The sequence below is a fragment of the Oryctolagus cuniculus genome, chromosome 3 (assembly GCF_051225735.1).
Source record: "Oryctolagus cuniculus isolate XC-2025 breed Fujian yellow rabbit chromosome 3, ASM5122573v1, whole genome shotgun sequence".
Taxonomy (NCBI): domain Eukaryota; kingdom Metazoa; phylum Chordata; class Mammalia; order Lagomorpha; family Leporidae; genus Oryctolagus; species Oryctolagus cuniculus.
Genome location: NC_142869.1, coordinates 240,634 through 256,228, shown reverse-complemented (window position 1 = coordinate 256,228; position 15,595 = coordinate 240,634). Strand labels below are relative to the sequence as shown.

Below are 15,595 nucleotides of genomic sequence, written 5' to 3'. Positions count from 1 at the left end.
GATATTTATAACATCATTGGCGGGCCATACAAAATGACCAACCTAAAAATTAGTCTGCTATAGATATACTGGATTTTGAGTCCTGTCTGTGGTTGCCTTGGCAGGGCCAGACCAAATGATTTCACGGGCCTTTTTTGGCCCACGGGCTGGATGTCCCCTACCCCTGCCTATGTTTGTTACCTTTCTGTCTGGTGTCATTTCTCCTCTGCCTGAGGGACTTCCTGTGACCACAGCACTGGTCTGATGGGGACAAACTCTCAGCTTTTGTTTTCCTGAAAATATCTTCATTTCACATGTATTTTTGCAGGATATTTTTTGCTGTATATAGAATTTTAGGTTGACCTTTGGTTTCTTTATGTCACTGAAGATACTGTTTTGTCTTAACGTTGATTGTGATTAGTTATCGTCGCTCTTGGTATCAATGGATTTTTTTTTTCTTTTTCTTTCTCTTCATTGCTACTTGTTGGCATCTGGATTGTGGTGTGCCTTGATTTCATTTGTTGCTACACTGCTTGGGCCTTGGTAAGCCTCTCTGAACTGTTGGGAAAATCTTAGCTAGTTCTTCAGATCTATTTTCTGCTCTCCTTCTTAGGGACTCCTGTTGCCCATGTGTTAGCTTAATAATTTACTCTGAGGCTGTTCTTTTTTTTTTTTTTTTTTTTTTTTTTTTGACAGGCAGAGTGGACAGTGAGAGAGAGAGACAGAAAGGTCTTCCTTTTGCCGTTGCTTCACCCTCCAATGGCCGCTGCGGCCAGCACACCGCGCTGATCCGATGGCAGGAGCCAGGTGCTTCTCCTGGTCTCCCATGGGGTGCAGGGCCCAAGCACTTGGGCCATCCTCCACTGCCTTCCCGGGCCACGGCAGAGAGCTGGCCTGGAAGAGGGGCAACCGGGACAGAATCCAGCACCCCGACCGGGACTAGAACCCAGTGTGCCGGCGCCGCAAGGTGGAGGATTAGCCTATTGAACCGCGGCGCCGGCCGGTTTTTTTTTTTTTTTTTTTTTCTTTTTATCAGTTTTTTTCTCTCTATGCCTTGGTTTGAGTAGTCACTTTCATATTTAAGCATATTCTATTGCAGTGTCAAATTTAATCTTATTTTTAAAGATTTATTTTCTTTATTTGAAAGAGTTACAGAGAGAGGTAGAGACAGAGAGAGAGGTCTTCCTTCCGTTGGTTTACTCCCCAAATGGCTGCAATGGCCGGAGCTGACCCAATCTGAAGCCAGGAGCCAGGCGCTTCTTCCAGGTCTCCCACGTGAGTGCAAGGGCCCAAGGACTTGGGCCATCTTCTACTGCTTTCCCAGGCCACAGCAGAGAGCTGGATTGGAAGAGGAGCAGCCAGGACTAGAACCGGTGCCGATGTGGGATGCTGGCGCCGCAGGCAGAGAATTAACCTACTGCACCATGGTGTGGGCCCCTATAATTTGCTTTTAAAAAACCCTGTCATAGTGGTTGTTTGGCCTAGTGGTTAAGATGCCTGTGTTCCACCTTGGAGTGCTTGGGTTCAGTTCTCAGCTCTGCTCCTGAAAATGCAGACCGTAGGAGGCAGCGGCTGATGGCTCAAGTACTTAGGTCTCTGTCACCTATGTGAGATACCTGGTTGGAGTTCCTGGCTCCTATGTTCAGCTCAGCCAGGGTTGTTGTGAGTGATTTAGAGATGAACTAGCAAATAGGAGTTCTCTCTGTCTGCTTCTCAAAAACGCACAATTCTTTTTTCATCCTTTTTTTTTTTTTTTTTCAAGATTTTATTTGAGAGTTAGAGTTACAGATAGTGAGAGGGAGAGACAGAGTGAAAGGTCTTCCTTCTGTCAGTTCACTCTCCAAATGACCGCAACAGCTGGAGCTGAGCTGATCTGAAGCCAGCAGCCAGGCACTTCCTTCTGGTCTCCCACGTGGGTGCAGGGTCCAAGGACTTGGGTCATCTTTCACTGCTTTCCCAGGCCACCTCAGAGAGCTGGACTGGAAGTGGAGCAGCTGGGACTCGAACCGGCACCCATATGGGATGCCAGCGCTGCAGGCGGAGGATTAACCTACTGCGCCACAGCGCTGGCTCATCCTGTTTTTTTTTTTCATTCTATCATTGTCATTTCCAGGTCTGTTTCTATTGATGGATTTTTATTTGTCTCAGGTGCCATGTTTTCCATCCTTTTCATGGTTGGTGGTTCTGCTGCTACTGGGCTGTATTAGTGGTTGTTGCATATCTACATTTTATTTTCTTTGTTTATTGAGTGTTGAGTCTCTTTTCATATTTGTAGTTTTCAGTCCGTTTAATTACTTGTCTGTGAGCCTGATCCTTGGCAGGCTCACTTATGCTTGTTGCGAAACGCTTTTCCTCTCAGGTTGGACAGTGAACACCGAGGCTCACAGCTGTGTTGCCTTTGTTGTGACCCTTACCTCTGCAGGTTCAGTCAGACATCTGTGGGACATGTGCAGATGAGTAGTGTCCAGCAGAACTGTGGGCTGCCTTTTGCCAGCTTCTTAGTTGGTTCTAGGAGAGGATAAGCCTGCAGCTGAGGTGTGCACATCCTGGGGTCTCTTGTGAGTATATTAGGACCCCTCTTCCTGTGGCTTTGGGACTTGGGTGTCTTCAGTCTGCATGTAGGGTCTGGGGGTTGCTCAGCTTACAGCTTCCCTTTATTCTCTCTCTAGCCTCATGGCTTCTTACCCTGGGCACAAATAACTTAGTTTTTAGCTCTAAATTCAAAGGCATCTCTTAGAGAGTTTTAGGATGTTCTGCATTCCAGGACTCTGCCCCCAATTCCAGCACCTTTATTCTCCTTGGATTTTGATTTTTTTTTTTCTCTGTAGTTCATCAAGGCACCCAAGCTGACCTCAGTTTTTCTCTGCAGTATGTGTGGGGGTTGCCTCTGGGCAAAACTCGGAGTCAGTGCAGGTCTCATCTGCCTGACCCCTCTGAGGGCCACACTCCTGTGCTGCCTTTTGTCCAGCATCTGAAGAGTGATCCCTCAGCTTTCTGGTTATTGACAGAAGAAGGGCAAGTTTAGTTTCCTTTGTTATGTTAGGGCCAGAAGTCTTTTTGTTTTCCTTTTTATTCAGTAAGTCCTATAAGTTTCTTCTAATATAGATGTAGGTTTTCCTCCATTTCTTTTTATCTTAAATTTTTTTTAAGGACCTGAGGTGCTGGATTTTACTGGTAAGACATAGTGTGGTCAGAGGGCATCTTCATTGAACATTTAGGCAAGGCTCCTCCCTGTGTGCTCAGTGCGATTCCAGCTCAGTCTTTGCACTTGGAAAGTGTGGTGCGTTAGGCTGAGGTCTGTACTTTTGGTAGGACATCAAATCCTGGTCCATCAAACCTGCTTCGAGGTCTGCCTGATGGAGGGTCCCGTTCTCAATGACTTTGTCATGTGAGGTGTTAGACTGTGTCATTTCCAGGTAGGTGAGATCATAGACAACAGTTTGACCTGTTTCAGTTTTCAGTCCTAGAATTTCCATTTGATTCTTCTTTTTTTTTTCCCTTTTTACAAATTTTGGTTTTTAAAACATTTATTTTACTTGTATTTTAACGCATAATTAGTTTATTTGTCTGACACTGCTTCTGCTTCTGTTAGCCAGGTTTTTTCTTGATTATGTGCCATGTCTTTCTGCCTTTTTCTGTCTTATGATTTCCACATTACCTTTCTGATTTTAGACAGAAAAGAGGTGTAGAGTGAAGGTACGTTCGCCCTGGAACCAGTGCTCTGTCTCTGTCCTGCCAGACTGACCTGGGCCAGGACAGGGCTGCTCCTCCTGATGGGCCCAGCTGCTGGTGTGGCAAGGGGAGACCCTGGCTGTGAACTGGCACCGAGGTGCCTCCACACTGCCTTCCCAGAATGGCTGTGGTTGGTGCTTCCTGTGCTGTGGCCATGTTGGGCAGAGGTCTGGAGGAGGAGCTGGCTGTGCCCCAGCAGGCCCAGCTCCAGGACACTGGGAGGCTGCAGAAGCTTTTGTGCCCTTTTAGTCCCTGAAGCACTGCTCCCTGCCCCTGGTAAATGCTCTGAGGTGAATATCTGAGGAGAGCACCGTGAGGTGAGGGCTATGAGGTATAGTGAGGTGAGCGCTGTGGGGTGAGGTGAGGTGAGTGCTGTGGGGTGAGGTGAGCACTGTGAGGTGAGGTGAGGGCAGTGAGGTGAGCACTGTGAGGTGAGGTGAGGTGAGGGCTGTGAGGTGAGGTGAGGGCAGTGAGGTGAGGTGAGGTGAGGTGAGCGCTGTGGGGTGAGGTGAGGTGAGGGCTGTGAGGTGAGGTGAGCACTGTGAGGTGAGGTGAGGGCAGTGAGGTGAGCACTGTGAGGTGAGGTGAGGTGAGCACTGTGAGGTGAGGTGAGGGCTGTGGGGTGAGGTGAGGTGAACACTGTGGGGTGAGGTGAGGTGAGGGCTGTGAGGTGAGGTGAGGGCAGTGAGGTGAGGTGAGGTGAGGTGAGCGCTGTGGGGTGGGGTGAGGTGAGTGCTGTGGGGTGAGGTGAGCACTGTGAGGTGAGGTGAGGGCAGTGAGGTGAGCACTGTGAGGTGAGGTGAGGTGAGCACTGTGAGGTGAGGTGAGGGCTGTGGGGTGAGGTGAGGTGAACACTGTGGGGTGAGGTGAGGTGAGGGCTGTGAGGTGAGGTGAGGGCAGTGAGGTGAGGTGAGGTGAGGTGAGCGCTGTGGGGTGGGGTGAGGTGAGGTGAGGGCTGTGAGGTGAGGTGAGGTGAGGGCTGTGAGGTGAGGTGAGCACTGTGGGGTGAGGTGAGGGCGGTGAGCTGAGCACTGGGGTGAGGTGAGCGCTGTGGGGTGAGGTGAGCACTGTGAGGTGAGGTGAGGTGAGCGCTGTGAGGTGAGGTGAGGTGAGCGCTCTGGGGTGAGGTGAGGGCTGTGAGGTGAGGTGAGCGCTGTGCGGTGAGGTGAGCACTGTGGGGTGAAGTGAGGTGAGCACTGTGAGGTGAGGGCTGTGAGGTGAGGTGAGCGCTGTGGGGTGAGGTGAGCACTTTGGGGTGAGGTGAGCACTGTGGGGTGAGGTGAGCACTGTGAGGTGAGGTGAGGTGAGCGCTGTGAGGTGAGGTGAGGTGAGCGCTCTGGGGTGAGGTGAGGGCTGTGAGGTGAGGTGAGCGCTGTGGGGTGAGGTGAGCACTGTGGGGTGAAGTGAGGTGAGCACTGTGAGGTGAGGGCTGTGAGGTGAGGTGAGCGCTGTGGGGTGAGGTGAGCACTTTGGGGTGAGGTGAGCACTGTGGGGTGAGGTGAGCACTGTGAGGTGAGGTGAGGTGAGCGCTGTGAGGTGAGGTGAGGTGAGCGCTCTGGGGTGAGGTGAGGGCTGTGAGGTGAGCGCTGTGGGGTGAGGTGAGGTGAGGGCTGTGAGGTGAGGTGAGGGCTATGAGGTGAGGTGAGGTGAGCGCTGTGGGGTGAGGTGAGCGCTGTGGGGTGAGGTGAGGGCGGTGAGGTGAGCGCTGTGGGGTGAGGTGAGGTGAGGGCTGTGAGGTGAGGTGAGCGCTGTGGGGTGAGGTGAGGTGAGGGCTGTGAGGTGAGGTGAGCACTGTGGGGTGAGGTGAGCACTGTGAGGTGAGGTGAGGTGAGGGCTGTGAGGTGAGGTGAGGGCAGTGAGGTGAGGTGAGGTGAGGTGAGCGCTGTGGGGTGGGGTGAGGTGAGGTGAGGGCTGTGAGGTGAGGTGAGGTGAGGGCTGTGAGGTGAGGTGAGCACTGTGGGGTGAGGTGAGGGCGGTGAGCTGAGCACTGGGGTGAGGTGAGCGCTGTGGGGTGAGGTGAGCACTGTGAGGTGAGGTGAGGTGAGCGCTCTGGGGTGAGGTGAGCGCTGTGAGGTGAGGTGAGCACTGTGGGGTGAAGTGAGGTGAGCACTGTGAGGTGAGGGCTGTGAGGTGAGGTGAGCGCTGTGGGGTGAGGTGAGCACTTTGGGGTGAGGTGAGCACTGTGGGGTGAGGTGAGGTGAGCGCTGTGAGGTGAGGTGAGGTGAGCGCTCTGGGGTGAGGTGAGGGCTGTGAGGTGAGCACTGTGGGGTGAGGGTGGTGAGGTGATGGCTGTGAGGTGATAGCTGTGAGGTGATAGCTGTGAGATGATGGCTGTGAGGTGAGGGCTGTGAGATGATGGCTGTGAGGTGATAGCTGTGAGGTGATGGCTGTGAGGTGAGGGCTGTGAGATGATGGCTGTGAGGTGATAGCTGTGAGGTGATGGCTGTGAGGTGAGGGCTGTGAGTTGATGGCTGTGAGGTGATAGCTGTGAGGTGAGGGCTGTGAGGTGAGCGCTGTGGGGTGAGGTGAGCACTGTGGGGTGAAGTGAGGTGAGCACTGTGGGGTGAGGTGAGCGCTGTGGGGTGAGGTGAGCACTTTGGGGTGAGCTGAGGGCTGTGAGGTGAGGTGAGGTGAGCACTGTGGGGTGAGGTGAGGTGAGCGCTGTGAGGTGAGGTGAGGGCTGTGAGGTGAGGTGAGGTGAGCGCTGTGAGGTGAGGGCTGTGAGGTGAGGTGAGAGCTATGATGTGAGGGTGGTGAGGTGATAGCTGTGAGGTGAGCACGGTGAGGTGAGGTGAGCGCTGTGGGGTGAGGTGAGCGCTGTGGGGTGAGGTGAGCACTGTGAGGTGAGGTGAGCACTGTGAGGTGAGGGCTGTGAGGTGAGGTGAGAGCTATGATGTGAGGGCTGTGAGGTGAGAGCTGTGAGGTAAGAGATGTGAGGGCTGTGAGGTGAGTGCCTTGAGGTGAATATTCTGAGGGGCCGTGGCCGTGGGCCTGTGGGTCCTGAAGTGTCATTGGCTGTGTGAGGTCAGTGTAGGCCCTACAGTGGCCAACCCCACTAGGCTCAGGGCAGCTGTACTGCCCCCCGACCACAGGTTCTGTCACCTCATCGTGAGTTTGTGTGGTGGTTATTGCAACCCCAGCATCCCTCTGTGGTTGGGGCTTCCTGCTGAGGGCCTTCCAGGACCTCCCATGCCCCAGGGACCTTAGGAAGGGCTCAGGATTGGCCCAAGGCAGCTTCCCAGAACCACAGCCCTCACGCCAATGTTGACCAGTGGCAAAAGCTGGGGCTGGGTGCTGCTTTCTGGGCCTGACTGCTAGACTGGCCCTGGCGGTGCTCACGGCTGGTCATATGGCAGCTCCTGTGGCTGGTACACCAGTACCTCCTGTTTGTGTGTGGATCTGTCACCCCTCGGTGCCCTGAGCAGTGGCACTGTCCTGCCCCATTCTGTGTTGTGGACTAAGCCCTAGAGGCCAGTGCAAGTGTGGTGTGCTGTGGCCAGCTCTGAAATCTTGTGTGGGTCAGTGGGAATGCCCTGAGAAACGTTCCATGAAGAGCAGTCCCGGAGGCTGTGCCTGCCCTGCTGGGGTCTGCAGCATCCTGCATTTGTCCGTGTCCCTTCCACATGGTGGTTTCCTTGGCACTGCTAGGTTTTCGGTGTGTGCTGCTCCCTGGCTGGCATGCTCCGTCCTCTGGTTCGCTTGCTGTCCTGGCTGGGCCAGAGACTTCCTTGGAGAGGAGTGGTGCAGACTTCACAAAAGCTGATCCGTGCACATCTGTAACCCTGAGGGCAGAGTCTGACCCTGCACCATTGATGTCTGTGGGTCCTGCATGTGCACAGGACCTGCGCGTGCACACTGAGGGGACACTTTGTCCTGCAGTCCCTGGAAGCCCAAAACTTGGACAAGCAGCCAGGCACCTGCTGGGGGCTAAGTGCTGAGGAAGACGCGGGTGTCAGGCACCTGGGGGCCATCAGGCAGGAGGGCTCTGGCACTGTGGTGAGGGGAGCCTGCATGTCCATCACCAGCCAGCGAGCTGCCACTGCCTGCCTGAGGAGGGGGACTCCATGACCTCCTGCTAGCTTCCCTTGGGAGTGGGCAATCACACTCACCTCACGGGCTCCTCCAGGTGTGTCTGGGGAGGGCTGGGATGCAGCTGTGCCCTGAGGCCTTCACAGTGGCTTTGCTCCTCCATCCTCTCCCTCTGCCACTGGGTCAGCTGACTCTGACCATCACAGGTCAGGTGGCAGCTCAGTGGGATGCAAAAACAGGGATGAGTTTTGTGGACACAACACAGCAGCTCAAGTAGAATTGATGCAGAGGACATGGCAGCACTCCCAGAGCACACTGCGTGTGTTTTCTGAGACGGTGGAGAGGATGTGGCAGAGAAGACAGGCCGGCCACGTGTGAGTGTTGCTCCGTAGCTGGCAGAGCTCCAGAATTTGGACATGTCTTTGTGACATTTACAGATAAAAATATAAAAGAAAGTCCTGTCTGTTCCCAGAGAGAGGAGGAGGGGAGAGAGGAGAGGAAGAGGGAGATTGCCCACAAAGCCAAGAGACGCTGGCTGGCCGAGAGCCCTCCCAGGCAGCATGAGTGTTGGAGAGTGGCGTAGTGGGCGGTGCCTCGTTGAGCAAGGCCTGAGGCTTGCAGAGGAGCACAGGGAGGGTCCCCTCTGGAACGGACTCCTCTTCACTTCTCTCCCTGATTACACCTGCAGCCACATTTTGTGTAGCAGTGTTATGTGCTCTTGATTTGGGGGTACGGTAGGGAAGACGTCTTTCTCCCTCTGATGATGAGAAAATCTGTGTGTTGACCCTGCAGTTTGCAAGTTATTTGAAAAATACTGAAATGTAGAATAAATTCTCCCATGAACGCAGCCTTTTGGAACAACTGCAAGTCTGCACCTGACCTGAGGAGCAGCAGGCTTGGGCAGGGTGGGTTCCGACCAGGCTGCTGTCAGACCCGCAGGGAGCCACGGGTGAGTGAGTGGCAGGGCGATACATGGTTGCACTGACCCCTCCTGTCACAGCAGTCGTGGCTCCTGGGGTTGAGAGCTCTGGGTGGAGGCGGTGAGGGAACTGCTGGGTCTCCCGAGTGAAGACGTGGCTGCACAGAATGAGTGGTGTCTGTGAAGGCACGTCTGCCAGGTGCAGGGGAGCCCGTGGGGGTGGGGTGCAGACTGCTGTCTCAGATGTTAGCTATCTGAGGGGGGGGGGGCTCCTCTGCTTACCTTGGCTGGCCTGCAGCAGAGGGGCACCTAGGGGCCTTCCTGCACAGGCGCAGGCCAGCCCTGTTGGGGTGAGGGACAGACAGGAAGGTGGGTTCACATCTCTAGAGCAGGACTGGTCCCATATACTGGGGAGTCTGTGGACCTCATAGCCGCTCAGTACATCATGTCCCGCCATGCCCCATGTCCTCAGCTGGCATTTGAGGGGATGCATTCCCTCATCTGCACATTGCTGCTGTTTCTGCATTTCTGTGGTTAATGATATGAATCCTTTTAGCTGACAGTTTGTTCACATCCTTATTTATTTTTAAGTTTTATTTATTTATTTGAAAGGCAGAATGACTGAGAGAGAGAAAGATCGATCCTGCATTTGCTGGATCACTCCCCAGATAGCTCTAATAGCCACATTCGGGCAGGCAGAAGCCAGGAGCCTGGAGGTCTACTTGGTGGGTGGAAGGGACCAAAAGCACTCGGGCCATCTTCTGCTACCTTCCCAGGCTTGTTTGTAAGGAGTTGGATTGGAGGTGGAATAGCCAGGACTCAAACTGGCACTCTAAGAAGAGATGCTGGTGTCACGTGGTGGCTGCACTGTTGGGCTACACTGCTAGCTTCCTTCTTTTCTTACTGATAGTTCTTCAGAGCGTTGCCTGGTCACAGGATGCTTGAGGTTTTACTGGAAGCATTTGACTCAGGAAGAGTAGGCACGAGCTGAAGGTCCCTTTGCGTCCTCAGTGACAGGCCCAAGGGCTGTTGTCCGTTTTCAAGTGACAGTGACAAATGTGGACAAGGTTTGCTAATACTAGCAGCTTAAAGCACGTTACAGATTTTCCTCCTTGGTTAGGGGCTGGGGGACCTGGGACCTGCACCATGACCGCACGTCTGTCTCCTGCAGATCCGAGTTTGCTGACACCATCCTGTCTGTGCACCCCTCCGACGTGCTGGACATGCCTGTGGACCCGAATGAGCCCACGTACTGCTTGTGCCATCAGGTGTCCTACGGGGAGATGATTGGCTGCGACAACCCGGATGTGAGTGGGCCGTCCAGGCAGTGTTGGGGACATGTGTGACAGAACTCAGTGCTGACCAAGGCTCTCCTTTCCTCTGCAGTGTCCGATTGAGTGGTTCCACTTCGCCTGCGTGGATCTCACCACGAAGCCCAAGGGCAAATGGTCAGTATGGCTGCGTCGTCTCCCCGGCTGCCCGGTGCTGTCCCACTTCCTGGGTGAGGCCCAGCCTGCCCAGGGACCCGTGTGTCTCTTGTGTTTGTGTTTTGTTGCGTACCTGCGAGCAGCTCTCCTGGCTCTGATGAGGCAGACAGTGGCTGAGGGCTTCTTGTTCCCCAGGGAGGTTCTGAAGAAGAGGGTGGGGGTTCAGTGCGCTGCCCAGTGCCGCGGCTGCTGTGCTCCGCTGCTCCTGCACTGTTTGAGTGGGGAGGAGCAAGGGCTTGGGAGCTGCTGCGTTTCTGGGTCCTGCGGTGGACTGCCAGCAGCAGCTGTCCACGTTATGGATCCTAAGATTTTGCTTGGATAAAGCCTGGTGTTGCTGCCCAGTATGTTCTCAGGCTGAGACAAATACTGCCCTCCCAGGTGCACACGGCCTTTGTCGGGGCTGCCTGTTTGCTCATCCTGTGCACTGCTAGAAACTGCCGCAGACCAGGGTGGTAGTCAGTGAGAGCCGCTTTTCCTCAAATCTTTGGAGTGGGGACAGGGAGAGTGAGGAGAGACAGGGCGAGGGGACGTGTGTGCCTCAGGGCTCCTGGTGCACTCTGCTGGCGACCTGGCCGTGCCCCACACCTGGCGGAGGCACTGTGAGGGCTGACACCGCAGGGGGGGCCCTGCTTCTGAGGGGATGGTGGCTGTTGGCTGAGGCGGGCCTGGGGCTGAGGTGCGGAGCAGGGAGACTTGTGATTCCAGTCTGGTGTAGCTTGAGTTGTTACTCTGCTTCCAGGTGGAAGAGTTGTGTAGGCTCTGGGAAGAGTGGCGCTTGCCACTGCGTGTCTGACTGTGGGAGCTTTGCTGCTCCGAGCAGGACACACAGAGCAGCAGTGGGGATGCGGGGTTCTTTGTGGCCTTTGCCTCGATCCCAGGTGTGCAAGCTTCTCTCCTGTTTGGTGTGATTGCTGTGTGTGCCGGTCCTGGTCCCTCATTGCCATTCGGCTCCTGTTAGCCGGAGGCCCAGGCAAGCTCAGGCCCACGCTGGTGGGTGGGGACCTCCTGCATGGGCACCTGGGATGCTGCTTGCGATGTGAACAGCTGCTCTGGTCCAGGAGTGTCCGAGCTGCCTGCGTTTCAGGCCCAGAACTTGTTCAACTCAGAATCTTCAGGACGCTCTTCAGAAACCTGTGGATTCCAGGGCCGGAGCTGCCGTGCCAGGGGCCTGAGATGTCCGCACTGCCCACTTGGTCCCCAGCATCTCCAGCTCTCAGAGCCGCTGCCTCCATGAGCCAGGCAGTGGGTGTCCTTTCCACAGTGGGTACCAGTGACCCTGTGACGGACTGGAGCAGAGGTCAGGAGGAACGCTCCTGGACGGGCTGGACAGAGCAGCTGAACCTCTGCTGCTTTTCTGCTTTTTGCTTCTGGCTGTGTCTCCCCAGAGACCAGCAGCCTTGGGAGACCCTGGGGATGGCGTCCGGGCATCCCCTGTGCTGCTGGGAAACGATGCAAAAAGGTTGACCATTGCCTTTGTCATCACAGGTTTTGTCCACGGTGCGTTCAGGAGAAGAGGAAGAAGAAGTGAGGGAGAGGCTGTGGTCTGGCAGTGGATGGAAGAGAAGTTGATATATCCTTCACTCATGTTGCAATATTTTCTTTCATTTTAAAGCTACCTTGTTCCCACTGATACTTTAGTAACTCAGCTGGCCAGTTGTGGTTCTGGATCCTTCCAAATGCAAACAAGAAAGCGCCACCTGTATACACAGAGGAGCAGTCTTACAGGGCCTGCCGTGCGACTGGAATCTCTTGACTTTTTATACAGACTTGCCCAGCACTGAGCACGGTGGTCTCTGAATGGGACCCGAGGGGACTCGGGTGTGTGAGAGCCAGGGCTGCCAGGCAGGGTGTGTGGTGCAGGTGGGCGGGGCGGGGTGGGGTGGGGTGGGTGGGCGGGGTGGACACGTCCTAGCCACCTAGGACTGTTCTCACAGCAAGGGGCCACGGTAAGCACACCTGTCCATCAGCTGTGTGGGGTGCAGTGCAGTGGTGGCTGGGTTGCCCTCCGTGCTGTGTTCTGACCCTGACATGGGTGACCCGGACTCTTGCTGAGGACACTGCTGACAAGCCTGGGAGAGGTCCCTCTGCCTCACCGTGCACTGCCTCAGCTGGGATGGACCTTCTGGAACGATCGTCTCTGACCACCAGGCTGAGGGCCACCATGACCAGCACTGACTAGAGGTGGCCAAACAGTGGGGCTGGCGTTCGTTTCTCTGGAAATTCCTGATGTTTTTACTGTGAAGATGAAATTATTGTTCTAGCATGAAGATCGTGGGGTGTGTGTCTGTGAAGTGAGCCTGTTGCTAGATGAGCTATGTCCAAGGGGACTACAATGATGTGACTTGATTGTGAAGCTCTTGTGCCACAGTAGCAGTTCTAGAGTGAAGCTAGGAAACCAGTGTACTTTTGTTTAGTCAGCATTCACCAAACCGGAAGTTGAGCCGTCTTTTTGGTTGTCATTGGGGTAAATGCATCCACTTGGCCTGTTGAGATGCACGTGTGGCCCAGGGGAATCCCAAGGATGGGGGGAGCAGTGTCTGCTGCACAGAGCGGGCCCGGGAGGTGGGGCTGAGGTGTGGAGTTCCTGTTTCTCAGGAGGAGGCAGTTTGTTCTCCCATTTCCTAACCTTTGACCTGGAAGGGAAAGTATACAGAGAGGATCTTGGGAGGCTGTGCTCCCCAGCGGTGCCCCTTCCCACAAGGGGATGTGAGCTCAGTGCCTGCTCAGGGCCAGGAGGATGGTTCTGGTGCCTGACCTTTGCAGGAAGCCACTGGGCCTCAGGTGCCTGCAGGTGGGGTGGCTGCTGGCACGGGCCCCTCCCCAGGCATCAATACCGAGCACCGGAGAGGCATAGGACCCCCAGGAAGGAGCATCTGCCCAGCTCCTCCTGTAGCCTCGCATGGTCCTCGTCTCAGCCAGGCCTGGAGCCCAGGGAGGTGTTTTTATTTAATCACTGAGCTTTTTATTAGCATAGAAATGTAAAGATGGCGAGGAGTGAGTTGAGGAAGCCTTTCCTGCCTCCATCTTTGGTGGTGTTTCATGGAGGGGTGGGTAAGTACAGGGCATTTGTAAGGAGGCGATGCCGGGGGATACTTTAGCTGCTAAGCTTCTGTAATGTTTGCGCGTCACCTTTGAACACTGCATACCTATTTCACCACTGGAGAGAAAGGGTGTGTGTGGGTGAGGCTTCCCCAGGAGGGTGACTGGCCCCTGCGCCTGCAGCTGTTCTCGCACACGACGGTGCCACCAGCCACCATCCTGCTTGTGACTTTTTTAAGTTTCTGTGTTCATCTGTTTTAGTGTTTACTTTGCAGTTAGAATAACGTCGCCACGATCCCCTGCACGGAGTGTGGGTAGAGACTTTCCTGGCGGTCAGTGCTGCCAGCCCATGGGGAGACACTCAGGAATGGCTGTCTGGGTGGAGAGCACCTCATGCCACGGCCGGCTCCGCTGCCCTGGGAGCACAGGAGCCCCGCTGCTCATGCCGTCTAAGTGAGCATCCTCCCCACGGCCTGCCGCCTTTGTCCCTGCGTGACCTGGGCGTGGTCTTGGGACAGACCCCCCTCAGCCCTTCCCAGACCTGTCTCCTGTGTGAGGGGTCCCTCTGCTGGCTGTGGGCTTTACCTGGAAGGGAAGAGGCGCAGCTCTGTCTTCAGTGCCGCGCGGTCAGTGAGTAGTCTGAAAAGCCTCCAGGTGCTATGTTAGAAAAAAATGGTAAGCCCAGCCCCGGAATCTGAGCCTGGGAGACTGTCCACACAGCGGCTGGCTGTCCCTCCCCATGTAGGTGCCAGGCCACAGGGTTCAGTGTCTTCCAGTCTGCCTGGGGCTTCCCTAGAAGCAGCCCTGTGGACCAATGACTGCCAGAGGGTTTGCTGGGCTGGGGGGGGGGGGGCGGGGGCAGCAGCCAGTTGTGTCTCAGGCCCGTTCCAGGCAGCCACACCACACTTTGCTTCCTGGCCTCTCCCCAGTAGCCGTTGGCAGGGGCTGCTTGAGCAGTGACGCCGTCTAGGGAGCGGCGCCTGCACGGCCGTGGAGCCGAGGGGCTGCTGCATCTGAGGCTCGGGGCTCAGTCTTCATGGGATCAGTGCCAGGAGGGATGTACACGGTGGGTGTCAGGTCTCTGGGCCTTCCTGCGTTTCTAGTGACCAGGGCCGGTCTTCGTTACCTGGGAAGTCTGAGGACAGCGTCCCCTGTGGAGAGAGGTCTGGGGAGTCCCTACCCTCAAGTCATCCAAAAAGACGATGCAGCTGCGACATGAATGTTACCTTTTATTTTCAAGGAATTGTTACCTGTGTTCCCTTTGTAAAGGAAAGATAATATTGTAAATCTTTTTATTAAATAATGTAAAGATGTATATCTGTATTTTTGGATCATGTTATAGATTATGGATATATTGTTTAATAAATAAAGTATTTTTTGGAACAAACATTTGGGAGTGCATCGTTTTGGGAAGCAGGTGCGAGATGACAGTGTGGTGCCCAGAGTGCTCTGATGGTGACTTTGCAGACAGTCTGCTCGGGACTGCCTGTCTGGGCCGGCGGAGCGTTGTATGCGCAGGAGGCTGAGGGCAGGGGTGAATTTAAAGACAAAACTGAGGATAAAGAAATTATTCTAACAATGGCTTTTAACCACAGGATCAGCAAGGTGGCAGCACAGCTGGCCTTTTGTGTGGGATTTTGGTGGCCTTGCAAGGCTGTGGTTCTATTTTTGGAGTAGAATGGAAACAATAAAATTCTCTGTTTCGTTTCCAGCTTTCCATTTAAACCTGTGGACACAGTATTTCTGCACGTTTGTGGGGAAGGCGTGGCCGTGGCACCTGCTTCATCTGGCTTCTTGGAACCTTCACAGGGGCAGGAAGTGGGGCAGAGTGGTGTTGGCCACGGGTCTGGGAATGTCCACAGGAAAACGCGGCTGCCACTTTGTTGTGGTATCAGGGTGGTCCCTGAGCCTGCAGGAAGGACCTGTGGGTGCTGGGACGCAGGACACTGCCCCTGGAGTGAGGGCTGCTCTCCAGGACTTGCATGGGTGTCAGGGTCCCAGTGCCAGCTGTCCAGCCCAGAACACCCCAGGCAGGTGAGCAAAGTTGATGTCTGCCCGTGCAGGGCCGTGCTCACGTGCTGGGGAGGGGGGGGGCTCTGGGGTTGCTCAGCCCTGTGGGATGAGGGGCCCGTGCTTAGGGGTCAGCCCCACTTAACTGCCGCCAAGGACAGCCATGCTGGAGGGAACTGGGTGTAGATAAACAGCGGATTTGAGCAGAGCGTAAGCTGCCGCCTCCAGCAGTGCGAACGGCCTACACGCGGCCACGGAGCCCTGGGGAAGCCAGAGGCCCTGTGCGTCTCTGCAGTAGGACACGAAGTGGACATATATCCTCCACGTCCAGTCGGGGTGGACCACAGCGGAGCTGGGTCTCCGGGAGGGTGCGGAAGCAGGGTGCGCTAGGACCCCGCGG

General features: G+C 55.2%; 1 protein-coding gene across 3 annotated transcripts in view; it reads left to right on the top strand.

Moving 5' to 3' along the window:
• The window catches only part of ING5 (inhibitor of growth family member 5), a 29,236-nt gene extending 14,664 nt beyond the window's left edge, over positions 1–14,572 (top strand). For 2 of the 3 annotated variants that reach the window (XM_008252392.5, XM_070069899.2), the window contains exons 6-8: positions 9,831–9,966; positions 10,046–10,107; positions 11,632–11,705. In XM_008252392.5, coding sequence (XP_008250614.2) covers positions 9,831–9,966; positions 10,046–10,107; positions 11,632–11,674 — 241 coding nt within the window. In that variant the 3' untranslated portion in view covers positions 11,675–11,705. Of the gene's footprint in view, positions 1–9,830; positions 9,967–10,045; positions 10,108–11,631 lie in introns of all 3 variants that reach the window. The other variant, XM_008252391.5, reaches the window with a different exon arrangement.
• Positions 14,573–15,595: the final 1,023 nt, after the last annotated feature.